At 39.2% G+C, this 27854-nt stretch overlaps 1 protein-coding gene across 1 annotated transcript in view; it reads right to left on the bottom strand.

The window, feature by feature from the left end:
• Window positions 1–182: 182 nt before the first annotated feature.
• slc1a7b (solute carrier family 1 member 7b) overlaps window positions 183–27854 on the bottom strand; it is a 64784-nt gene continuing 37112 nt past the window's right edge. Inside the window, exons 3-11 of the mRNA XM_034706659.1 lie at window positions 22239–22454; window positions 12009–12051; window positions 11664–11895; window positions 11435–11534; window positions 9365–9598; window positions 6746–6940; window positions 1869–2003; window positions 1541–1640; window positions 183–1064 (exon numbers count right to left, since the gene is read on the bottom strand). Coding sequence (XP_034562550.1) covers window positions 807–1064; window positions 1541–1640; window positions 1869–2003; window positions 6746–6940; window positions 9365–9598; window positions 11435–11534; window positions 11664–11895; window positions 12009–12051; window positions 22239–22454 — 1513 coding nt within the window. The 3' untranslated portion in view covers window positions 183–806. The remainder of the gene's footprint in view (window positions 1065–1540; window positions 1641–1868; window positions 2004–6745; window positions 6941–9364; window positions 9599–11434; window positions 11535–11663; window positions 11896–12008; window positions 12052–22238; window positions 22455–27854) is intronic.

The following is a 27854-nucleotide window of genomic DNA, read 5'->3' as shown; positions in this document are numbered from 1 at the left end:
ACATTTATTAAGTTCAGAAAGTAATTTCTCACACCACCCATGTCCTGATTTTTTGTAATTTGTCTGATGCCATTGTTTTTTTTGTCCCCTATGATCACAGATGTAATTCTAATATTGTGACAACCTTCATGAAAATGAAAAATAATGAAAATTGTGTTTGTGGGGTTTTTTTGTACATGTATTTTGATTTTATAGTTTGACCCAGGTTCCATATCTTAACCTGGAAGAGGCTTTGTGATCTCCTCACTGCAGCCAGTCATTGGGGGAAGCTCTACACCTTTTGGCTTCACCTTTGGGGAGCTGTCATGTTGTCCATCTTTCTACACAGTCGATGTATATGACAAAAACAACTGGTTGCTTGTAATAGTATAAAACATAATAAACACTTGTTGCACACTGACTCAAAATAATAAGTTATACAAAACATTGATATCAAGTAGAAATCAGTTCATTGATGCAGGAACCAACATCTGTACTCAAACTGTTGGAGGTCAGGAGCAAGCTCAAGCTGCAGATCCAAACTGAGAACGACTTTAAGAAAAAGACAATCCCTCTTGTCCTTTCGGTGTCCTAAACTCCATTTTCACTCTGTTGCTTGTACAGTCTTTTAAAAGTCCTGACTGTAAAAATGATCATAAACCAAAAGTTTACCCAAGCTGAGGTTTTCCGGTCAGTTTTCAGGTCTCGTCTTTGACCTTTGACCCCATAATGAGCTGCAAAGTGTGGCGGGCGATGCTGTCCTCTCCCCTACCAGCTGTCCTGGTTCTGACCAGCACATCAACAGTCCATTAAACCCCAGGCAGAGGCTATACGTTGGTCTCAAGGCCATTCATGTCGACGGCGCAGTGTTCTTTGCTCTTCTTCAGGTGTCGCGGGGGAATTGGAGGCTTCTTCCTCTCATTCTGCGGTCGCACGCCCTCCTCCAGCTGTATCAGCCGCGCCACGTCAGAGGCGATAAGCTCATGTTTGACTCCTGAAGATGGGGGCCGAAAGTTTCCGTTGTTGTGACAGTTCATCAGAGGTGGGGAGTTCATGATGGGTTTGGGCTCACATATCAAAGGCACCTGGGGACCAAAAGGTTCGCAGATAAGGAATACAATTTCAGACAGTTGAAAAGGATGCAACATGTTAAAAGGAGCTAGCAGGCTCCCTGACAGCCAGAATTTAACATCCTAGTTTCTGTCACTAAATAAATGTATCTTTTATTTATGAGATGTTGAATTCATAATTGCAGTAATCACAAATAAAACCCCCACTGTTTTTTTCTGAACATCTGCTATTGTGTAAATTTGATCAGAGCTCTGATGTTCAAAGGAACATGATGCCAAAGTAGCTTTCAGTTTGAGGAGAAGTATTGACAACACACTAGGAGGCAAACCTTTGATCCAGACAGCACAATCACCTACAGCTAGTCCTTGCTTTTGACTGAAGTTTCTTTGGATTAATGTTTGAACTTTGGTCTCTATTGCACAAGTCTCAGTTTTGTTCCTTTCTCCACAGAGCAGAACTTTTTCAGGCAAAAGTTGGATCAAAAACGTACCCCATCTCCCTCTTTCATGAAATCTTTCCTGCAGATGTGTGCCATGATACCTGTGGCCAAAGCATCGCCCATCACATTCACCATGGTGCGGAACCTGTCTCTGTAGAAGAAGAAGATGAAGAAGAGGATGAAGAAGAAGAAGAAGAAGAAGAAGAAGAAGAAGAAGAAGAAGAAGAAGAAGAAGAAGAAGAAGAAGAAGAAGAAGAAGAAGATTTATTGGGGAAAATATGAATGAGTCAGATTCAATCCTCAAGTATTTGTAATAAAGATGAAGAAGACAGGGCTCAGGTGTTTCTTTCTTCGGTGTGATTAGTTTGTTCCTACTTACAATGCCCAGTCTACTGCAATGATGAGAGTGATGTCATCGGTTGGCAACCCAACGGATGTTAGCACTATCACCATGGTGACCAGTCCAGCCTGTGGGATCCCTGCTGCACCAATACTAGCTGCTGTGGCTGTGATACTGGAGATGTGGGAAGTTGGTTGGATTTACCAAAAGAAAGAGAAAAGTTGATCAATAAAACAGAAACACTTGAAATGGCATTTATAACGGGCCTTAGCAGTTGGTGAGGAAGTAAAAGGGTTAAAATATTCTGATTAATCTAACACATCAGACACATTTAAAGTCATATAAGATTTTTAGAAGTAACTACAATAAAAGTGACTTGTTAACAGTATATAGACTACTTAAGGGCATTTGTCAATGATATAAGTTTCTTGTTGTTAATAGTTGTTTATAAATCTAATACATGTAAAAAGCATATTTAATATTGTTAAGTGCATAATTGACGATTAAAGCTAGGGTTGGTAGTCACTGAAAACTAGCATGAATTTTAATGTAGCATTTCCTCAGGACTCCGTCTAAGTATATAGTCTATAGTTTGACTCATGTTCCATCTATTAACATACTGGAGGCAGAGTTTATGACCTATACTGCAGCCAGTCAGCAGGGGGAGCTCCAAATCATTTGGCTTCACAGTCAGTTGACATTTATGGCACCTGTTTTGATAAACAGTTTAAGGATGTAACAGAAAAATAAAAAATAATCCCCTTGGACCCTCAACAGTTGTGCTGGTTGTATGTCACTGAAGGCAAAACATGAAAAGGACATTGTAAAAGACTCGGTCTCTTATTATTTTGGCAAGAAATTCAGTAATACTTTTAACTCTGTTAAACATTTTTGCACCTTTTGTAAAATTCTTTGTCAGCTGCATCACCAAATACTTTCCCTGAGTTAAAGCCACTGACCACAAAATGACAGCATTTCTAGGTTTGCAGAAATAAATAGCTCAAGACCTCCCTTTAGTCATAGGGGACACTTTCAATTCAATTCACAATTTCAATGAGATAAAAAGTTGGACCAGAAACCAAAAGAAAAAAGTGAAATCAGGAGAAACAGCACTAGACTACACTCATGACCTTCTCAAAGTTTGTTGTCAGCAATTAAAGTCGCAAAAAGTGTGGTCACACAGCATCTCTCACTTGTCTCCCTGTAGTTTTAATTTACTGCAGTCAATTGGGCACCTCTTAGTCTGTGCCTTGCTTTCCAGACACTTTCAGGGCGTTGCTCTTTTTCTTCTCTGACAAAAATGGGACTAATATAGAAATGTCTGCTTTCATGTGTTATGCTCTATGTTTCTATAAGGCTAGCCAAGCAAGGTGGAAAACATCCATGCATGTGCAAGTTACTTTCCATTTCCAGCAGCAACCTCTGAGCAATCAGTCCAGATAATATAAAGGTCTGATGACACTTCTGAGTCAAGACAATCATCATCAAATCTCTCAGACAAGGTCAGGATCAAATTCTCAAATTTAGATAAAGAGCAGGGATTGACGCTGGGTGTAGTTTAAATATTAAATGTCAAAGTGCTGCTTGAGCATTCTGGGTCATATAAAGACACATCACTCACCTCAATGAAACCCAAAATACTTTTTACTTCTGAAGTTTTATTTTGAGGACAAAAAACTTCTCATAATCGTTCATTCCTGATCTGTAGTTAGCCTCAAACAGAAATAAACCTTCCACAGAGTATATTGTGTTCTAACAGACAATCATTCATCGAGCTGCTCTGCTCTCTCTGGTGGCAGCAGATAGAAGGTAGGTTGTTTTGACCAATACTTGCAGCAATCACAAAGAGAATTTAAAGAGAGTTGAATCCATTCACTTTAGAATCAGTTAATTAATTTCTTATTGTACAGTAGTTTAAAAAAACTCATTTTGATTTAATCAGAAGATGAGACTGGACATATTGCCATGGCTAAAATTTGTTTACAGCCAAACCAATTAATAATGTGTCCATGGCAACTGTCTGACTGCAGACTGATTCAATGTTGACGTGAAATGAGATGAGTGCACATCAGTAGAGACTCTGTGGAGAGTGAGCCACATGTTTATGTACATCCCACATCTGGTTCAGATCCAGAGGTTGGGGATGGGATGACCCTACCACTCATCACAGCATGATGTTGTGTGAGGGTGGGGGTCTGGTGTCTGTGGATGTGGTGCTTTATCAGGCCAAATGGCTCTTATCAGGGAGTTAAGCAGACAGTTTTGATCTGCAGTTGCTGTATAAAGCTACATAGAAAGACACATTGTGAATTTTCTGTTGGCACACACAACAAAATGTTTCCTAGTTTTTCTTTAAGTTATACAAATAAAGTGGTGAGTGGTGTTCTTCATTTGAATGTCTAAAAATCAGTATCAGATATTAATGGCAGTACTTTTTGTAGTTTACCACTTTAATTCAATTTAATCAAAGATATTCACTTGAATGCACCAGAACACATTGAAATGTCTCCTTCATTATTCATGTGAGCCACCCACTATGAGAGAGTTTCACTGGATATTAGCAGTGGAGTTGTTAAATATCAGAAAAAATGATAATTTAGACTTTGTTCATGATTAGATTAATGTGTTGTCAGATGTTTTCCAACAGAGGATATCTCTGCAATAACTTGCAATTAACGAGAGGGGGAAACAGACTGAGCGTCATGTGTCAAGTGGGATGTATTCTGACAGCTGATTCAAAACAACAGTGAGTGTAAAATATTGAATATCTTTTGCTGCTTGTAGATTATGTTTTTCGAGCAGCTTAGTTTTTTCACTCTGAATAACAAAATGTGTTGTATCACAGGTTATTAAATAATAATAATAATAATAATAATAATAATAATAATAATAATAATAATAATAATAATAATAATAATAATAATACTTTTTTGTATTCTTTTTTAGTAGTAGTAGTCGTAATAGTTTTAGGAGTATATTTTTTATTAATAATAATAATAATAATAATAATTTTTTGTATTCTTTTTTAGTAGTAGTCGTAATAGTTTTAGGAGTATATTTTTTATTAATAATAATAATAATAATAATAAAAGTTATTATTATTATTATAGATAATGTGCTTTATCACACAGGGATTTAGAGACAGCGCACTCTCTAAAGTGTGTTACATAGTTCACTATTAATCTGACATTCACATTACCCCTGACACCCCTTACACATCTTACACTGCTTGGATAAGAAGAACAGTAAAGTTAAAGTTACTGAATTGCTGAGTCCAGACACATGTTTGATTTTGGATCCCACAGTCGACCAAGCACGCCTCTCAGGTTGGCTTGCAGCCACAGAGTTCTCCTCCACAGCTCGGTGCTTCGCTCGGGTAAAAAACAACTTTAGATTTGAGACTTTCTGTTTATTTGTGTTTCAGGAGGGCACACAGCAGCTCTTCAGCATTGTCGCTTCTGGTTTGTTTTCCCCTTCAGCTTGAATTGGATGTGACATTTTCTGGGATGCTGACTGGATCATTATCATTATCAAGATGAGAGCGGCAAAAATGGCCCCACATCGGTCCACTCACTTGTAGCATTATTGTAAATGCAACAACTGTCATCATAGTGTAGATCTCTCTTGCCTCTTCCACCATTATGTTGAGAGCATTAGACTGTAGCTGAGTGCTTGTGATGTGATGTCCTGCTTCATGAGACTTATTCCCCTATCCCTATGTATGGCGAAGAAACTTTTGAAAATTGTCATCTTCAACTACAAAAATGTCATCTTCTACCTCAATGATTTAACAGCTCATGACAGGACAATTTGCAATTTCAGCTGTTCATTTCAGTGATCTCTCTCCCAATATATGAAAATTGTTATATGGAAATGTAAAATGTACCATTTATTTGTTCTACACTTGAATGGAGAGCTGATTTATGGCTGCAGGATACTTGCTCTGTGGGTAAAACTAAATCAACTTTAACATTTTGGACGTGCTGTTGATGAAAACATAAACAAAGTAGCTTGTTTGAGGCATTCTGCGCCTTCATATAAGGTCTAAAGTAATTGGTACAAGAAGAGGTGTCGCCTTTGGTTTTGCTTTATCCCAACTTTTGCTTCTTCAAACTGTAATAGAAAAAAACGTCACATTGAATGTTGTTGCACAGGCCTGTGGTGTGGTGTTTAACATGGAGCTTTTCTGCTAGAAAAGTGTTTTTAAAGCCCTCAGCTGTGATTTCCATCTGAAAACAGCCAGGCTCCCTACAGTAAGGCATTCATTAGAGTTGTCTTTCTCCTACCCCTGATGCGATATAATCACTATGATCAGAACCCCTTGTGCAATCCTTGTCAATCACATTTCTGATTATGAGATCTGTTCAGAGGCTTTCTTCAAAACCAAATAGATTGCATGGCTTCAAAGGCTCTTTTTCAGTGTTTTTCCACAGCCTGACTGTCTGAAATGTGGGCTTGGCTACTCCTCAGTGACCTTAGATGTGTTTCCTGTTATTTCTTTTAACTGCTCGATGAAAGGCAAGACTTCTGTACTTTACAGGAGGCTGGACAAGCTTGCTTTGCTTGATTTAATACTGCTTCTTCTACGGCATATTGTAGGAAGGACAGTATTCAGTGATGCGTGAACAATGTGTCTAAAAAGTAAAGATTCAATCTTCTTCTCAGGGATTAGTTGTCTATGATTTTCTAACATGTCAAAGATGTCAGAATATCACAGAAAACACAAAATGAAAGCAAATGTAAAAAACAAACATGTACATGAACTGTATTTATAGTTGTTAAACTTGGCTTAATACATTTATTTCATCAGTGAAAAGGATTTATTGTTGTTGTAGGTCATTGCTCTAAAAATCCTAATATCTTCACGCCCTTAATGAGCTTAAAAGCACAGATGGCTCATAGCACGGTCCACTGACCTGATGGTGATGATCTGGCCGAAGTCCAGCTCATAATTATTAACTTGGGCGATGAATATTGCTGCCACGGCCTCATAGAGAGCTGTACCGTCCATGTTGATGGTGGCGCCCACAGGGAGCACAAAGCGGATGATGCGGCGGTCAATGTGGTTGTTCTCTAGGAGGCACTTGAAGGTTATAGGCAACGTGGCGGAGCTGAGGAAGACAGACAGCACAGAGTAATCACAGGGGAATCAAAATTGTCACATTTATCAGAGTCTAATTTTACTGGAGCATCTTTCTGAAATCTACAAGGAAGTGTGTGGGAAGAGAAAAGAAAGATGGTGGAGCGATGAGCTTCAACACAGATAACCCAAACTCTGAGGTTTTCCTGTTGTCACATTGAACAGTTCATAGGTTGAAGAGGAGAAGACGTCTTGGAAATACCAATATTATTTTTGTGGTGAGTTGTCTATGTGCAAGGAGGAAAACTTTGTCCACCGCCAAGACCAGTAATTCCAATCTCACGAGCACCTAGTCAAACAACACACTTCTGCTAAGCTTGTTGTCTGAGAGCCCGGTGTTGCAAACACTGCTGACCCAGGTGCAGCTCATGTTAGCTCTGCAGACCAAGGCGAAGACGCTCAATCCAAACAGCCATGACTTGATTTTAAATCACAGCAAGCACCACAATCTAGTCAGGAAGGACCAAACAGCATGCAAGGTATGTTGTTGAATATATGCTTCTCATATCAACTGAGTCTTCTGCTTTCAGAGAGATAATTAGCAAATCCCGTGGAGACGAGTGGAAGGCTACATTAATGAAAGGACGTTATTAATTTTGACAGTGGTATTGGATTGGTACTTGGTACACAAAAGATAAACAAAGCTTGGGTATTGTGTCAGTATCAGAGTGTACAAAGTTTTATTGGTGCACTTCTAGCATGTACTTCATTCGTGTCTGCAGGGTAAGAAAAGATTAGTGTAAGTCCTCAAATAAAGAGGAGATGTTTCAGAGATAAATATGGTCCATAAAGTATTAAAACCAGAAGACATGCTCTGAGGATTTTTCATTATTCAGCAGTGAAATATACTTTTGCCTGATTTTGACTCAGAACATATGTGGCTAGAGGCTGACACAGCAGCAAACTCTGGTTTGGCCAGAAGAAAATAGTAAACACTGTGATCCCCAGCAGCAAGCTGTGTATGCACTGCCTCCACAAGTTTGCCACAAATATAAGGATCCACTTCATGTTTGAACATCCAAATGTTCAAACATGAACAGGATTTATTTGTGGTTTTAATGGATTCTCTTATTGATCCCAGCTTCAAATGGCTGAGGAGCATTTTGAACAAAGTTGTGTTTTGGATCTGAAACAGTTGCTTTCCAACCTTCAGGCTGTTACTGGTTTTCATTTAATTATGCATGTGTTGAAAATGGATTAGAAAGAATTATGTCTGCTAATGCGAAAAGGCAAAACAATGCAAGAACATTAACATTATCATTTAAATTCACAAGTCAGTTTTCTAGAGGAGCTACGTCCCAACCTATCAAAAGCATGTGCATGCACACATGTAGAACTGAACACACACACATTTGCACAAAGATAAGAGCCAGACTAATTAAATGCATGGAGCGCTTGTTTACATTTCCTTCCCTTCCGGCGCACAGATGTTTGTCTCATTTAAAGGTGACATATTATGCTCTTTTTCATCAAAATTTATTGGTCTAAGAGGTCTTTGAAGTTTATGCTCAATTAACACTTTGAAATCAGATTTTGGCATGCCTGTAAACCCCTCTTTTCATCCCTGCTTAGAACAGGCTGTTTTCTGTGTCTGTGCCTTTAAATGAGAATGAGCTCTCTGACCACGCCCCCTCAGGAAGTGGACGTGCCCCCGGCTCTCCAGCACGTTGATCTAATGTTTACATGTTGGCTGAATATACACGGCTTCAACCCTCTGAATTTGATCCGGAATCTGATCCTGACGGAGAGGCGCCTGCAGCAGGACCTTTCTGAACGATTGGTCACAGATTTAGTGTTTCTTGTTGTTTTATTTGTCAGTATGTCGACGTGTGTCTTGGTACACAGCTACGAACATGTAGCTATGTGGCTATGCTAACTAGCGCTAGCACTTTTCCATGAAAAATAAAAATCATCCACTAGATCTTCAAATCTGCAGATGTGGGGAGTAAAACCGACCTTTGTGTTTATTAAGACAGCCTACAACTAGCATGCCTCCCTCCCAAGCTCCTTGTTAGCACACGTGTGCAGGTAATGAAAAACGGAGGCGGAGTTGAGTATTATATTTATACAGTCTATGGGCTGAACAAGCTCCAAGCTCTGACTTCAGTTACAGACTGGATGGCGTTATGACATATGAAAAACACTGAAAACTGAAACAGCTCGTTTCAGCACACATTTACGGAAAGGTGGAGAAATCAAATGGATTTTTTTTGCATGATATGTCACCTTTAAGGCTCTTCATATTGCTCCAGTAAATGAAGTGAATGGGAAATTAAATCTGAGGTAAGGACTTGAAAAACATATAAAAGTGGTTTGTATATGAAAAACCAATAAAATCAATTGAAGACACTCATAGTCAAGGCCACTGAGGTTCTTAGCCTCTCATTCACTTTACCTTGAGGAGGTTGCCAGGGCGATGAGCAGAGCTTGCAGGATACCGCGAATGTAAACAATGGGGCTTTTTTTGGTGATGAAGAAGTACATGGCAGGCAGGATGAACAAGCCGTGCAAAACTAGTCCAAACACCACTGTGATGGCATAAAAGCCCAGCTTTTTCCCCATGGCTGAAGGATCACTCATCTCCAGGATCTTACCGGCCACGAGGAACACTATGCCAAAAGGAAAGTACCTGAGAGAACAAGAGGTTCAGAGTCTGCAAATGTGGTTTTGAAAAATGAAATACGTTTTCAAGTGGATAGATTTCTCGCACAATAGACTGACCTTCGAGCATTGCAGGGGGCAAAGATAATAAACCATATACTTATACAGGGATAACAGTAGAAATAGTATGTGTTTATAGTGACATCCTAAACTGCTTTGTAATACAGACTTTTAAAAAATACATCAAAATCTACACATTTTTACTGATGTTACATACATCAATTTAAATCAATAAAATAATCTTTTCATCAATGTTTTTTGACAATGTGTTTGTATTTTAAGTTAGTAGACACTTCACGTCGGGGTCTTGTCTCACCCTGTCGGGATTATGTTTCCCATAACAACCTGCTAACCATACATTATCCCTTACTTAGCAGTCCTCTTATACAAGGTTTGAGTACACAACATTACACATCTAACATCTATCTGTGTCTAATTTAAAACAAGGCAAGCATTAGCATTTCCTGTGATGCTTTGGATACTGAATGTTTGAATTAAAGAGATAATTGATTTTCTTTGAAGTGTGTTTGTACGAGGTTCAGATGTCGGTCAGCTCAGCTTCTTTCTTAAGAAAACGGCCTCAGTACTGTCCTAAAAGCTAGACTATACACCGCTGCAGACGGGGACCACTTACACCTGATTTCACTCATTCTAAGTAAGGCTAAAATAATCTTCCAAACACAGCGCACACTTACGTTGGTTTTTGGGTTGGGCTTTCTTAAATTTAGTTGAATTACGTTGTACAAGTGCCCCAGACTGCAGCCCTTTATAGTTTATCTTACGTGCCAGTACTATTCTTAAGGGGGCCGTGCTGACCGGCATGCCCTTATTACTGACAAGTAAATCATATAATACCACTTCAAAACAACAATATTTCCCTGTAAAGCTGCAAACGTATGGTGTATTGATTTGTACACGTGGATAAAGCAGAATGTCTTATCTCTTTGCCGATCTCAGATGTATCACTGCTGTTTCTCTTTGTGGAGGACAATGTGACCGAATTCTGTTTCTGCAGCGTGTTGTTCATCTCATTGTCTGACACTAACTTGGCAATGACAGACTTTAGAATAAATGTATACAAACTATCAGTCTCGTTCCTGGAGGACTTGTTTGTTTTTGTAGGTCATATTGTGACATCAACATTCATCTCAGCTTGATTCATAACCAGACACAAACTCCTCACATTGTGTCTATTAATTACAAATTGTGCAGCAGGCAAACAACAATTTTCATATGTCTGCTCAACCTGTTATGCAAACCAATCCATCTTAATGTTTGTGCTCTGAGAGAACAGGGCTCTGCAGGCATGAGGCAGCAATCTAATAGATGCTATTATTACTTCTTCTTAATGCTGGTATATGCACATAAGGTAATTTGATTTTTACCAAGAATAATGAGGCTTATTCTGGCTTTTACTGGTCAGGAGTTACACATCAACTCAGTTTCCATGCAAACATTTATAAATATTATGTAAATTGATGTACATTATTGAATGGACTCTTATTCTGGAGCACATTAATGCTATGAATCACAAATGTCACCTTAAAGTTGAATTTGTACGTTTTTTGCTATTATTTAGCTCAGTCATTAAATTAATTATGTTAGCAGGCCTACACTGACAGATGTCTGTCAGAGTATGTTATGAGGTAACCTGTTTAGAAATGTGAGTGAGTTCTTCACACTTTATATACTTTCAAATGACGACAAAGAGGATCCTTTGAATATTGAATCCGTTCTTGATTGTAAAAGGAAACCCCATTTTTTGTTTCCCTCAGTAAAAAGTGTGTTAAAAGGAAATCATTACCATATAACGATGGCCACAATTCGAAGGACGGCTTCATTAAGGCTCTGGCAGAAGTTCACCAAGGCGCTGCCATTTGGCCCCATCCTCCCCAACATAATACCTGTGAAAAAAATACAGCACAGGGTTTAAAACGATGGCTGAGGGCTTTTTCATTTGCAGCGATGAGGTGTACTACTGAGGGACAAAAAGTACACATTATAATTCTGAGTAAAGTAGTGCAGGTTTTTACCCATGGTGGCGGAAAAAATAACAATTCCAAGAACATTCATTCCATCACTCGTTCCTTCCCGAGTGCGTATGAGAACATCCGGAGGTGGAGTCAGGTCAAGGGCGAAGTTCTGGATATCAGTTCCATTTTCATCCTGGATACCGTAGATGAGTGCTCGCCGAGTGCTGGACTCTGATTGGGCCTGACTCACCGTGGGCTTAGGTTTCACAATGTACTCACTGCTTGTTCGATACTGTTACCAGGGAAGAGAAAGAGAAACAAAAAATAAAAGAGCCCCACTGATGTCCTGAAATAAAGCTAAGCCTTTGTTTTTGAAAGTGTTGTGTGTTACATAACAGGTCTTACCTGCTGAAATGTGGCCTGGACCAGATTAGCGGGGAACATGTTGCTGTGAGGCAGAAGTACAATCAAATAAATGGTTAGTGCGTGTTCCTATGTATTGACTTTTGTTTCATAAAATAACAACACACGACTTTGTTTTGGCCTTTTGAATGTATTCAAAGTCTCTTTCATTAAAAAGAGAGAGCAATCAGGTGTTTTGGACATTTCTGAAGCAGCGTTAACGAATCAGTTGGGGAATAACATCCACAAGCTTATACAGAGCAGGATGCTGAATCTGTGGACAGAGAAGCTTTAACAAATTGGTTATGTGGAGGCTAAAGAGTTAGTTATTCAAATATATCCCAAAACAAATCCACAAAAAAAAAAAAAAAAAACATTCTGTTGTGGCTCCAGGATAAAAATCCCCCTGCTCTGATATTTAATGCAACTCAGTGACATTTCCCTCCTGTCTAAACAAACCTGCTGAAACAAACTGTGTGCTCTGTGGTCTGCGTGCTGGAGTTGTGCAAAAGTTGGAACTGAATACTTGGCAGGCTTGACTTCACACCACAATCCTACATATTTTACTAAAACTATGTTCAATCTCTTGTTTTATTTGACTGAAACAAAGAGCTAACAGTTCTGCTGTGAGAGATGGTTTATTTTTCATAAACCTTGTCCTAAACTCAACTTTTAGTACACACAACTTTTCAGCTGAATCTACACTGCAGCACACACACATCCTGCAGTCTGAGGAACAGAAGGAGTCTGTCAATAAGACTCAAAAAGACAATTTTACCTTCTCTCTTGTGTCTATTTAAATAACTGTCTGCTGCAGAACTTTGAAAGTAAAGACAAATAGGAAACAGAGGTGTCAGAACTGAAATTAAATCATGAAGAGCTTGATCAATAACTGTCCAGCTTAAAGTTAGTATTTTAATTAAAGAGTGCCAATTTTGTATGAAGAAAAAACTTTTCAGACAAATTTCATGTTAAATTCAGAGGCAATCCAAGCAACCTTGTTCAATTCAAAACTCAGTTTTTCTGCTAAAGCCTCTCTGTGTTTAATATTACCACTTTTACCATTGACTCACTGACTTTTTAAAGCTTTTTATAGTTATTTCTAAAATTACTTCACATCTGACAACAGTTAAAAAACACGTCATACATTGTAATAAAACCTTTAAGAGACAACAATAACCAGATCATAATCAAAACATTAAATCATTAGAGGAGTACACATTTAAAATAAATATATAAATATAACCTTTTCATTAAAGCCAAACAAAGTTGTTTCTCTGAACCTGTTCAGAGAAAAGTCTCACAGGCAGGGGCGGAGCCAGACATGTTTTGACTGGTGTGGCTAATAGACTGTATAAAATATGGACGTAGTATCCATGACGTCACCCATCTGTTTCTGAAGTGCTGTTTTGATGCCAATTGTCGGCGGCAGCCATATTGCTGCTGTCGAGCGATTGTGACGTAAAGAAGCGGGCTTTGAGTCTCCTAGCCAACAGCTACAGTGTTCCCGCCTGTCAGTCAAATCAGCTGTGCCTCTCATTGGAAGACTCGTAATCTCAATATCTTTGAAATTGCTGAGTTAGAAAAATATTCATCCTCTGTACAGTGTGTGCCGATCGAGAAATGATCTATCCAGACTACACTCGTCTTTTGTACCAGGCTGTAAACATGTTTATTTCTGCTGCAAAGATCAGCTGAATTGGTGTGTATGTGGTTTCCAGTACTTCCGGAGCCAGCCTCAAGCGGATCGCCGATGAACTGCAGTTTTTACTACTTATCATTTACATTATTCTGTATAAAGATTGAACAAAAGAGTATGCGCTACATGTAAATGTAACGAAAACTACTGACAGCCTGGCCACACAGCCTAAACAGTTGATTTTACCATAGGTCCTGCCTCTGACAAGGCAAGATAGTCAATCATGGTTTGGGATTTTTTGGTGGCCACTGGGGTGACCAGTCATCCAGTTAGTTTTGTGTGTCTTTAGGCTTCTTTGCTTGCTCCCAAAACTCTCATGTTTTTTCCTCACTCTGCTGTTCTCATCCATATTATTTCTGGCAGTGTCAACCAAGCTAAAATCCCGCTGTTCACTGCCAGCCCAAAACCAAGCACACAGACACCTTAATGGATAACTAGTGGAAAAAAGTGGAACTTGCAGGATTTATGAGGACATATTTATCTGGTGACAGCTATAACAGAGCTCTGAGTGGAGAGAGTATTGGACTGAGATTGATTTTCAGAAATGCTTCAAATGTGTCAAAACAAATGCTAATGTTGCTCAAGTCATCCGTGGGATACTGATAACTGTTTCCTGACATGATTGCATATCAGCTGTTTGTAATGATACCATGCAAGTGTTGTGTTTACACCTGGCTAAACAAGCTTATAGATGCCTCTCACAGCTGCATTCATAAGATCACACGTTCCATTTAGCTCTCCTGCACAGCTCCATCCTTGCTGAATGATAACACGGACTTCACTGTTCATACAAAGACAGTGCATGACAGGTGATTGTTTGTGGTTCTGGCTCCTGATACTAGGACTGAGAAACCGAGTTAAGTCCATTACATGCTTTTTAATCAACAATGGAGTCATCTCAGAGTATGAAAGCTGAGAACAATAAACACAATGTTTTTAATCCTATCTCAGGATTTGTAGTAAATCCAAACAAGTCTGGGATAAAAGAATAGGATGCTGTAAGGGTGGCATCTGCTCTAGTAGTGTAAGTACTCTCAAAGAACTGATTCTATATTGGAAATTGCATCAAAATTGGAAGTAAATGTGATCAAAAGTATTCTCTATGAACGATAGAAACCAGCAGTTAACCACCATTTAACTAGGCTACACCAGTGTTTTGTCACATCGAGCTACGATCACCTGATGATGATCTTGCGCAGTTATATACAAAACATTAAAGACTCCCGTCTATATATATACGTATATATACATTTTCACTGTACATTAATGTAGCGGAAACAGCACAGAGTGTTTCTCTGCAAATTAAGCAACATGTTACAGTCATGAAGGTCAGCATGATGACACATTTATAGCCTTGGAACATACTGGGTCACTTGAAAGGGCTACTCAAAAGGGATCATAACATTACAAAGATAAAAAATTATACAACTTCTTTGGGCTTGATGCCATTTCAGATGGACAGAGGTGAAGTGTAAAACTGTCCTGTGGTCTAAGAATCAAAATTTTACATTCTTTTTGGAGATGGGGCCTCGTCCTACAATCCAAAGAGGAGAAGGATCAACCCATTTGTTATGAAAACACAGATCAAAAACCACCATCTGTGATGACATGGGGATGCATAACTGCCCATGGCATGAGTAACTTACACATATGGGAAGATACCATTCACACTAAACAATACATACAGGTCTTGGAACTGCCTTCAAGACAATGTCTCTACCAGGGAGGACCCTGCATATTTCAGCAGGACAATGCAAAACCCCATTCTGCAAGTCACAACAGCCCTTTCGAAGTAGACGAGTCCAGGTGCTACACTGGCCTGTGTGAAATCCCAATTTGTCACCCAATGAAAACATTTGGTGCATCATAAAATGAAACATTTTTCAGGTGGATTATGAGCAGGTAAAAGCATTTCACTTTCAAAACACCAGAAACTGGTCTCCTCAGTTCCCAAACATTTACAGAATGTTGTTAGAAGAGGTGATTCAACAGAATAGTAAACATACCACTGTCCCAACTTTTCCCAACATCATAATTCACTTTTTCCACAAAACAAAACAAAACAAATCTGTTTCAACATATGATCTGTTATCTTTGCACTATTTTCATTTTAATAAACACAGGGCTTAAATCATTTGCAAACGATCAAAATCTATTTCTCTGAACATTTTACACAGTGTCCCTTCTTTTTGGAATGGGTTTTTATTTGCAGACAATCTCATTTTGAAAATTGTACAAATAAATCAATTTCTAATTCTGATGTAGTTACTTCAAATTCAGTTGTAATTATCTCTTTAAACCCTGTAGTTGCACTCAAACATTGTTCTGCTTCTACTGAACTGAGACGGGCTATATTGTTTTCTAACAATCCCTGAGTGATGCAGACCCCCTCAAGCACATGGATGACTACAGAACGACCACATACGTATGTGGGCTTTTTATACAATCCACAGCAGGTATGAATTGGGCTTTGTTAATTATGCTGGACTACTTTCCACAGCAGGTGCTCAGATGCAGGTACTCAAGTGATTGGGATATTGTGAAGGGTTTTAATTACAGAGCATACATTTTTTAGAGTACATAACACAGTCTCTGTGAAAGAGGAAGGGCGGAATCTGAGATAAACCAAGTCTGCGCAAGCACCATTATGGGTGATTACAGTTTGAGCTAAGCAAATCAAGTCAAAAGTGAAGCAGTGCTGAGGAAGTGTTTTGTGCAAAACGAGAAAATCAATAGTTCATGTTTTCTCAAAAAAACACAAGGGATAGGAAAAAAATGCTTCATGCATTATGATCAATAGTGGGGTAAACAAGATAAAATATACTGTATTAAGCATTCTGTAATTATAATGTATTTATCTGAGGTGATTTTAGAATATTCTGACAATCCCAGCCTTTACTGCAATCATTTCATATCCCTTCATGTGAAGGACACTCAGCCTTTGAAAACACTTATATATATTTCTAGGGGTGACCCCAAATAGTCGAATATTCGACGATTCGTTCTAAAGAGCCTGAGTCGACTGCCAATCTCATAGTCGAATATTTGCATATGAAACGTGGATCATTCCATTCAAACCATGGGGGTGCTCAATGTCTAATTTTACATTATTTTTCTGTTTCCTGTAAAAATAGTGTCTCATTTAGCCTATTTTGATATAAATATAGACTTATTTAATGTAATTCTAAGAACAGTTTTTGAAGTTTTAAATCTCCTTAAAGTGGTAATTAAATCTCCCCTGGTAATCAAAGGTGGACCATTTAGCGGGGACCTGTGGAGCAGACGTACCTCAGCTAGCCTTTAAATCTTTCTACGTTCATGGTAGCTCAAAATGTCAGGAAATAAAACTTCAGTTGATTCTAAAAAATAGTGATGAAGATGAGGAGCAGCTTCATGAAGAGGGCTGTGAGATCAAGGATTACCGGACCACACAAAAACTGTATGGGGCTAAAGGAACGAGGAGGAATAACCAAAGCTGTCAGAAGCCTCAAAAACAATCCACAGCATCCCATCCACCTCCACACCATCAGAGAGGATATTCTCAAAGACAGGATTTACAGTCAACAAAGCAAGGAGCGCACTTCTGCCCGTACATACGATGGTTTTCCTCGCGTACAATTTGAAAAGACTCAAGCGGACAAAGACGCGATGAAAGACTGTTTTAAAAGGTTCTGATAAGAGATTTAAAAACCCTTTAGCTGGTTCAGGTTTGATTATGAACATTACACAGATGTTTAGCCTTAAGTTGGACAAACTACCCTCCGCAGCGCTGCTCTCCGCTGTGTGAACACTGTTTAAATATCTCCTGATTCTTTACTCTATAAGGGCGTGTTGTTCCATGTTTAACTGATGGTGGCCTTATTTGAGTTTTCTCTCCTTCATCACCTCGTTGTTTTTGCGTGCAATATAGATTTAAAAAATCGAAGTTTTATACTTATAATATTCTGTTGTCCCTTGTACGTTAAGCTACGAGTCTCTTAATTGCAAATGGTTATGCGTAATATTGTCATGCGGTCACCATCATGCAGACTTTGGGTCAATAAGGAAAAACAACAAAATTCTACTATTCGTCGATTATGGGCAAAATCTGATGAATCCGATTCGACTAAGCAAATCCTTAGTCGGGCTCACCCCTAATAATTTCCTTTGTGAATCTGAAAGGTATGGACTGAGAGTCAGAAAAGTACCCTTATTAAAGGATAAAGGGTTAAAATAAGTTCATGACGTCTTCCAGACATGATTTAAGCAGGCAGTGAAGGTTAAGTGAATGATGCAGTCAGTGTTTCTGTATCTGTTAATATCATAGTGATGTTGAAGTATGATGTTGAGATTTTTACTTGGGAAATGAAGCTTATTTCTTGTTCTATAACATCTTTACTCTAAAGGTGGTATATAATAGTGAACTGCTGAATGTATAATCAAACCTGCTTTCATTAAACTTCTCTCATCTTACTGATAAAAAACAAGACAAGGTTACTTTGTTTACTACACAGCTGTGTCAAGTGCTTGAATCTGATTCGTTCTTAATTAACATTATATTAAATGAATATTTAACAGCCTGCTATTTCCTGGCAGCAGACTGTTGTTCTGAAGAAGAAATCATTGCTCTAATTGTAGACTCTGGAGGACTAACTATAATCATCCACTGAGCACAGGAGTGCAGTTAATTTGACATTAGTTTGTTTATGTTGGAGAAAAAAGAGAGACAAGAACAACAATTATAATTTACAATAGATGAAAATGGCAGATGAAGTAAACACTTAAAGAAACAGGATATGTCAGTGTTCAGGACTGAATATTGGAAAAGGCATAGTAAAGAGTCTGACAGTTACAGGGCAGAAAAACGTCTGTCTGCTGTTTTTTTTTTTGCACTGGCAGCTTTAATTCTCTATGCAAACCAATGCAGCGTCTTAAGGCTGATTTATACTTCTGCGTCGTCCCTACGCAGGACGCGGACGACGACGCGGACATGAGCACTACATACTTGTGCATTGATGTGTCCGTGTCTCACAGCAATTCTCCGCCGAAACGCCTCAGGGCAGTGCGGTCTCTCTGATAGACGGTCACCTGCTTCCGGCCCCGCTACGAACTCAGTTTATTTTTCCGCAGTGATTCAGAGCGTGTTATGTTAATCTACAGCTGATACATGTTGCTGTTTATCATACAGACATGATTACATGAAGAATAGAGAGGAGGAGATGAAACGTGCGGCCGATGTCCAGGGATCCCGGAAGTGATGTAAATGCGGGAAACACAGTGCCGCCGAGCGGACCAATCACAGGGCTTGCGGTCTGCGTCGATTCTACGGGTAGTTACATTTTGGGGAGGTGCACATCAGCTACGTGCGTAGGCCTCTGTGTAGGTATGGGAGCTACGCAGACCTCCGGCGCAGGCTACGCTGTCGATTCGACGCAGAAGTATAAATCAGCCTTAAAGGTGACATATCACGCTTTTTTCATCAATATATATTGGTCTAAGAGGTCCCCAAAACATGTCTTTAAAGTTTATGCTCAAAAAACACTTTGAAATCAGATTTTGACATGCCTGAAAAGCCCTCTTTTCAGTCCTCCTCAGAACACTCTGTTTTCCCTCTGACCACGCCCCCTCCGGAAGTGGATGTGGCCTCAGCTCTCCAGCACGTTGATCTAATGTTTACATGTTGGCTGAATATACACGGCTGCTCAGAGATCACGTTACTTCAACCCTCTGAATCTGATCCAGAATCTGATCCTGACGGAGAGGTGCCTGTAGCAGGACCTTTCTGAACGATTGGTCACAGATTTAGTGTTTCTTGTTGTTTTATTTGTCAGTATGTCGACGTGTGTCTTGGTACACAGCTACGAACATGTAGCTATGTGGCTATGCTAACTAGCGCTAGCACTTATCCATGATAAATAAAAATCATCCACTAGATCTTCAAATCTGCAGACGTGGGGAGTAAAACCGACCTCTGCCAGAAAGGCAGCAGGACCTTTTATGAAGGATTGGTCACAGATTTAGTCTTTCTTGTTGTTTTATTTGTCAGTATGTCGACGTGTGTCTTGGTACACAGCTACAGCTACAGCTACAGCTATGAACATGTAGCTATGTGGCTATGCTAACTAGCGCTAGCACTTATCCATGACAAATAAAAATCATCCACTAGATCTTCAAATCTGCAGACGCGGGGAGTAAAACCGACCTCTGCCAGAAAGGCAGCGGGACCTTTCTGAAGGATTGGTCACAGATTCTGTGTTTCTTGTTGTTTTATTTGTCAGTATGTTGACGTGTGTCTTGGTACACAGCTACAGCTACGACATGTAGCTATGCTAACTAGCGCTAGCACTTATCCATGATAAATAAAAATCATCCACTATATCTTCTCATCTGCAGATGTGGGGATTAAAACCGACCTTTGTGTTTATTAAGACAGCCTACAACTAGCATGCCTCCCTCCTAAGCTCCTTGTTACCACACATTTGTGCAGGGAATGAAAAACGGAGGGGGATTCAGTATTATTTTATACAGTCTATGGGCTGAACAAGCTCCGAGCTCTGACTCCGTGACAGACCGGATATTGTTGTTACGTAACAAAAACACGGAAGTCTGAAACGGCACGTTTCACACACATTTATAGAAAGGTGTAGAAATCAAAACAGGGGCAGAATGGATTTTTTTCATTCTCAGGGGGTTTGTAGACATGCCAGAGAAACATATTTCAGGTAAAGAACCATTAAAAAGTCAATTTTGCATGATATGTCACCTTTAAATTGTGAAAACTAGGGCTGAGCAATAAATTAATTTCATGGATACATTTTTATCCATGGTGTAAAACATTTTTTTTAAATCTAGATTTTCTCTACAACTTCCTCTGCCGCTTCCCTTGGGCTCCATATGTTCACGACTTTTCCCCTCATGTACTCCCTGCAGAGAGACACACAACAACAACATTCCTGTCAGTGTTAATGAAGAGTTTGAAAAAGAACAGTTCCTCACTCTCATCCGTCTTTGGTACTGGTTCAGTTTTTTGCATCAAATCTTGAACAAACCAGAGCCTGCAACAAAGGTTGTTCAAAGACTGTTGCAGTTTAAGGCAGCAGCATGAATGAATTATTTCAACATCTTAAACAGAGGCATGCAGCTGAGTGGGTGAAATGTGTCTCACTAGACGCACAAGACAGCCCACAAACACCTGGTATAAAGCACCCAACGTCAACAGAATCATTTTCCCATTGTCGATGACAAGAAAGGGACTCAGTAGAGCCGTTACTGATGCTTCATACCATTAAAGATATAGTGCCCACATATACAGAAAAAGCCTGGGCCTATCCACATGCTTAAAACTATTAACACCTGAGTATATGCTACCTAGCTGAGACTGCTTTGCTGAAGCTACCATGCCTCATTTGTGTACACTAGAAAAGATTCTTTGAGAGCTGGAGGGACTGTTGTTTTATTCCACTACATCAGACAGATGGTCCACTTGAACCATGCAACCTTTCATGAGTTTAACTTGGCTCAGCAAAGTGTCTGCCTCCAAACAGCTTACTTCTCCGATGAACACAAAGGTGAGCTAGGATGTATAGTGAGCAGGTTGTTTTAGCAGAATGGAATCCCCTCAGGGTGCTACGAGACCCCTCTGTTTTGTCCTGCTCACCCTGTTGTACTTTCATTTTGCTGTGACAACCTGCTCACTATACATTATCCCTTATTTTTTTTGCTATAGGTCAATCACTTTATATCCCCTCCATATTTTGGTCCCATTCTCAATGTTTGTCTCTTTACAGTTCAGCTCCAACCACCACTTAGAATCACTGTCAACATGAATCCCCTGCAGTACAAAAATAACCTGTGTGCCGCTTTCATAGGGTCATCATGCCACAAGCATTCAAGGTCGACAAGCACTGTGTTCTCTCTGTTAGTTACAATCTTTTCAATTTGAACAGATTAAATATAATCTAGTAGTTCCTTTCCTGAAGTAGATTTCTTCTAAGAAAATGGACACAGCAAAAATGTACTCCTACAGCTGAGGAAGAATCTGAAAAGATTTCTTAAAGCCTGAGTTAAACAACACGTTCCAGTTTGTCTAAGTACACTGCAAAAACTCAAAATCTTACCAAGTGAAACTGTCTCATTTTTAGTCAAAATGTCTTATCCCACTTGATTTGAGATAAATTTACTTAACAAGTAAAATTTGAGCAAGATAGAGGGACTTGTTTTAAGACAATGCATCTTAATGATCTTGTTAAGTCAAACAATCTTGAAATGATCTTGTTTTGAGTTGTAATTTAGAAGAACCAAGGTTTATTTTACACTTCATACATTTTTCAAGCTGAGGTCTTATTTGTAGAAGACGGATAATCTTGGTTTAAGACAAACCCTTTACTACTTGGAGAATCTATCAGAAAACAGCTCCATTGATAAAAGAGAGAAAGAAAGAAAGAAAAAAAGAAGCTTACCTGCCATTGACTGTGTGTTGCTCACATGAATCACGATCCAACATTCAGTTAAGGTGTGCATATGCATGATAAAGTTTGAAGTGACCTTGGCCTTACCGGATGAGATCCAGTAGAGCATCAGCAGAACTCATGATTGCTTTGCCACTGTCCTCAGAGTCCTCTTTCTGGGCAGCACCTCCCGGATGGATGATGGAAACCATGATGATTCCCACTACCACAGCCACAAAGGTGGTCCACAGGTAATAAGACACTGTGATCAGACCCAGCCGGCTGGAACATTTGGCGTCGAGGGCTGCCAGTCCTGACATCAAACTGGAAAAGAAAAGATCCCAGTTAGATCCGAACTGGTTTCCAAACTTTCAGAGGATTTCAACCCTGTGTCTGCCGTCGATATGTCAACTCAAGTCAGCTTGGAAACAATGGATTTGTGGGTGAAGACAATGCATTTAGACAGGGTTTCATGAGGCTAAAGCTATTCTTAACTCAGACAGGAGCAGGAAATCCTTCAATCTATTAAAAAAAAATACATTGCAAAATCCATTTCACCAACAGATTGTTTTTTGTCTGTTCTGAGAATGTCTTTAATTTTACATGAGCTTTGTTAGCAGACAGAGTTTACCCCCCTTTTGTCTCAAGGACAGAGAATAACTGCAGTGTTATAAAACTTTGTCTTCTGAGGATTATCATGTGATACATTTAAAGCTCCAGGGAAATTATTGTGCATCAATCGTTTCCTTTTTAAAGTCGACTTAAAACCTCGGATCTGGTCGGAACAGCTTAGCTATAGTTCAAATGAAAGGGAAAAATAATTTGGATCAACATCTGCTGATGGCCCCTGTCAAAAAGCTATATAATAGAGCTATTGATGGGATGACAGACTCTACTCGTGCTTTTGAATGTATTGATGTGATAATAATCCCAATAAACAACAACCTCAGCCACTGTAGAGCCCCACTTTGTCCTCGTTGATACTGGATACTGACGAGCATGTTACATAGCTGCCTTTGCCATAAGCGCATAAATGAGTGTGTGAATGGATGAATGTGACATGTATTGTAGACAAAGTGCTTTAGTGGTCTCAAACAGGCAAAGCACTTTGTCCATTTAAGTAAAATCTATTTTACAGAGTGCTTTTTTAAACAGGCTATAGATGTCGTGATAACCATGGTCCTCACTGAGTTAAGGCTGAAGACAGTGTTTAGCTGCTTGTGCTGCTGCTTACTAATGCTAGCATCATCGCACAAGTGTCTTCATTGGGTCTTATTAGGTGACATTTGTGTCACAGCCGATGTACATAATCTCTTTTCTACAAATGTACAGTTAGACACTCTGGAACCTTTTCCTCCCTCATATTGAGTCAACATGACCTGATTTCTAAGGATGAAAATGTAATTACTTCACTGCTGTTGGACGTTGGTGTTGTTTCAACGTGAGCTATTTGATGCTATCTGAACATACATGTAAGTGTTTCTCTTGTTGGAAGCAAATGGTCAAGTCTTGGGAGGTTGGGAGATGCTGAGCACAGTGTGCAGAATTCCCAGCAAAACCTGAGTAAATTGGATCCCACCTTTGAAACCAGGTCGTAGACTAGTCCACATTTCTACTGATCTGATGCAGGCTGATGCACGTGTTTTCTGATCAACTTTGCAGGTGTACATCATCCAATAAATTCTGTCAGTAAAAATTCATACAGCCATGCCATTGTATTTATGGCAATACAAAATAAAAAATAAAAAATAAATGACAACATAAACCTACAAATGTTCAGTTGATTAATCTTTATAGTACTAGGGATGCACCGAAAATTTGGCCACCGAAAAATTTGGTTTTCGGCTGAAAGACTTTCATTACCGAAACAACAAGGCCAAAACAGAATGTTGTGATGCGTTAAAGCGTCTTCTAAGCAAAGAGGTTGGGACGGACCACGGAGTGAAAACAATGAAAAGTACACTCTTAGAGTCTGTCGGCACAGAGTCTATTCGGATCCTCTACACTTCATCACGACTGTACTTGATCTGCGTTATAAAGATCATTACTTGGATGTGGGAATAAAGCAGCGCACATGAGAAATGATCCAGGCCACGATGGCTGCGGAGAGCCTGCTTGGAGACGGAGAAGCGCACAGTGCAGGAGAAGGAGAACAGAGCGTAGAAAAGAGGACTCGTCTCTCTGAACCAGATGAGGGGCACGCCCCCGTGTTGTCTGATATGTTCAATGAGATCTTTGATTTTAGTGAGGTCAGTACACAGTCAGAGCCATAAATGCAATGGTAGGGGAGACCGGGGACAGTTGTAACATTTTTGACATTTCTGTCTATAACTTTGAGCTCTTTTAACCCAGTGTGTTCAAACTGCTGCAACTAAACTGAGCATGTGCAGAGTGAATCAGGTGATTCCTAACTTGTTCCTGATTGGAGCAAGTGCAAGTGTAACAACTGACCCATGTTACAACTGTCCCCGGTCTCCCTACTAATAATTGGCATAATCATTTCTTTCGATGTTTCGGTTTTCGGCCTTTGTTTCCTCATTCTCAGTTTTGGCCAAGAATTTTCATTTCTGTGCATCGCTATATAGTACTTTTATGATTTGGCTAAAAATAGGCATTGCTGTGCATCTGATTGTCAAACTCAATTAAAAATATAAGTTAATGTACTGAGGTAGATCATAAGGCTAAGTGGTTGTGTTAGCAGAGGAGTCGATTATCTGGTATTCGTGGACTACGTGAAGGCTTGAATTCCTTTTATGGTCACACTGCAGGGCAGTATTCTGCTCATACTCTGGTCACTGAATAAAGAAAAATAAAGACCATACTTATGTGCCCTAATCCGAGTCCCATAAAAGATCAGCAATTTTTAATGTCCACGTATCTGTCTTAAGGCAGATTTCACTAATACCTGAAAATAAAGTCATAATGCATAGAGCTGTAACGCAATTTAAAAAAGCACTTTTTATGATCAAAGAACGAATCTTAAATAAAACATTTCATAATATATCTTGTTCACTCAGTTCATGCAGCTTGGCTCTGAGACAAAAACAAACAAACAGTATTCTTCCAAGATCCAAAGTCGATAGTATTGATTGTCATTGGCATATAAAAGTTCTTCAAACTCTTGAGGGAAAAAAAAGCTATTCAGAAAATGAATACATGAATAGTCACTGCATCCGTCTACACTGATTCAATTCCTGAAGGCTTCAGTTTACCTGAAGGTCGACCTCATGTGTCTCCAGAGTGATTCAATGTAATTTGCTACTTTTTTCTCACCTTTATCTTTGGATACGTTTAAAACTGAGGACGTTTCAAGTTTCAAACAAACACTGGTGCTTGAGTCATACAAAGCCTGCGCCATCAGACCACAGGGGGACTGCTCAGGATGTTGGAGATTAATGACTGCATTCAAAGGAAGCAGAGTTCCAAATGGGAACTTGAGTCTTTAAAGAAATGTTATTGTAGCAAGATATTTCAGAGTGCTGTTCCCTCAGGGCAGCACTTGGTGTCTTCAGAGGCAAAGAAAAACACCTTCTTCAGCTAAATGAAACTGCTGCGTTTCGAAAAGCTCAGTGTTACCAGAGAGCAGAGTTTACACGGTCTAGGTGACTTATCATTAAATGAAGTGCTTTAGGCCTGAAAGACATAGTTTGTGCGTGAGTTCTATTGGATTGTAACTTGAATTTAGAGCAGCTCAGGACAATTTAGCTTTTTTCTTTTTGTCAGGAGAAAGAAAGTATGTTAACTCTCTTTTCTCCCCTTTCTTAGCCAAAAACCCATCACATAGTCCCAGCTCATCCAAAATACGGCCCTAAGAATTGAACTAGCACTAAATGTATGGACCACATCACTCCTGTCCTGCACACCTTTACTGGCTGCTGGAAAGTTTGAGATTTTATTTTTGGATTGCTTTCCACATCACAGAGCCCAAAGCTACTGAAATCACTGACCTTTACCCATTCAACTGTTTAGCTGTTGTTGCACTGCCCTTTCTATTTGTTCCACCCTCGAGGCACACTTAAGACTGAAGGTGAAATTAGTTTAATCCTTTTAATACCTGCTAAAAACACTAATTTATTCAAAGAATATTATGTTAATCATGTTTCTTTCATTTTACCTTTACCTTTATTTTAGCAAAAACTTGTATTTAAATCTCTGATTAAAGTATTCGTATCTCTGATGGTTGTTGTGTTGTTTTTACTTCACTTGAGTACCCTGTATGACCCATCTTTTCATTGTTTGCGCTCTCTTAGTGTAAAAGTGTAAAATACTATAAAGTTGGTATAATAGTAAAGCGGTGCTGCTACTTCTGATCTCGTCTATAACTCACATGATTTTTCACCTTGCCTGAAATGTGTCGGCATAGTGAAAGCATGATTTGTGGAGTTGAATTCATTTCATCATGTTTAATTCATTCATCAATAACCAGTCGCCACCAGAGGATCTAAAGTAACCACTTGCACAGCTTGTAATCACAGTCAAGCTGGGCCCGGCAGCGTTGGCAGTGTTAGCTTTCTCTTGTGAATGTAAGGATCAATGCTTAATCCCCCATGGCTTCCATTCAGGACAAAACTCTCTCTCTCTCTCATTCTCTCTCTCTCACACACTCACACACACACACACATACATACACTCACACACACACACACACACACACACACACACAAACACACACATGCACGGTGATGAATACTGAACATTCTTAAAGCAGCTGTTCTGAATGACTGATGGTTTCCAGTCAAGGATACAGTTAAACCTACATTTTTTCTCTTGGTTGTGAAACGGTCTTGATTGAATCCTGACGCTTCTAAAAGCACCAAGGACAATCAGGGAAGAGTTTGTCTATTTCGTTATAGTCACTGTTTTCACAAGCAATGCTTTGCATGTTTAGCTGTACGTGAGTTAATAGTTAAAAAAAGCAGGGAGAGATTTTTTTTACGAGAATCCTCCCACTTGTGAACGAGGCATAATCAGACGTGAGAAAAGAAGCAGATGATTGGAAAATAAAATGTGCAAAAAAGTAAACACATTATTTATTAGTTGTATTGTCAGACAGAGCTGTGATAGTTCATGATAATCACAGTCAAGCACCCAGCTCATAACAACTCATTCACAGTGGTCTTCTTAATGAGTCAAATCTTTGTTCCAGCGTGTCATTAAACCTTGTATTCAGATTTGTCATTGCTGGGTAATTCAATAACTCTAAAGCAAATGTGCAGATTTAACCTTCTTAGGTACTAAACAAGAAAATTACAATGGAAAGTTCGAACAAAGACTACCCCGCCTACGCGCTGTTAATCACTTTGTCTGAATCTAATGTGATGACAGGTATCAGGAGAATAAACACTTCCTTGAAATAGTCAATTTTCCGGCTGATTGTCTCTAATTCTTTTGTATATCAGACAAAGGCAGGGGTTTAAATGTAGTCTGTAGCATAAACAACAAACCTAAGGAAAATAATCTGAAAGAAAGACTTTGAAGTTTCAGTAATGCCTCATTATGTAAGGCAGTGGTGTCCAAACTTTTTTCAAAGAGGGCCACATATAATGTTGTCAGAATACCTCAGGGCCAGTGGCTCCTACTGTGACTTAGTAATCATAAAATTTATATATGAAATCTCTATTTAATAACAATTATTTTACTTTTCTTTGCTCAATAAATCAATAACTAGGTAGTCCTCAGTTCTCCACAAGCCACCTAAACATTTGCAAACTTTATATTCTTCTG

This window comes from Notolabrus celidotus, chromosome 2, assembly GCF_009762535.1.
Source record: "Notolabrus celidotus isolate fNotCel1 chromosome 2, fNotCel1.pri, whole genome shotgun sequence".
Classification (NCBI taxonomy): domain Eukaryota; kingdom Metazoa; phylum Chordata; class Actinopteri; order Labriformes; family Labridae; genus Notolabrus; species Notolabrus celidotus.
Note: the sequence above shows the minus strand (reverse complement) of the source record. Positions and strands in the feature narration are given on the sequence as shown.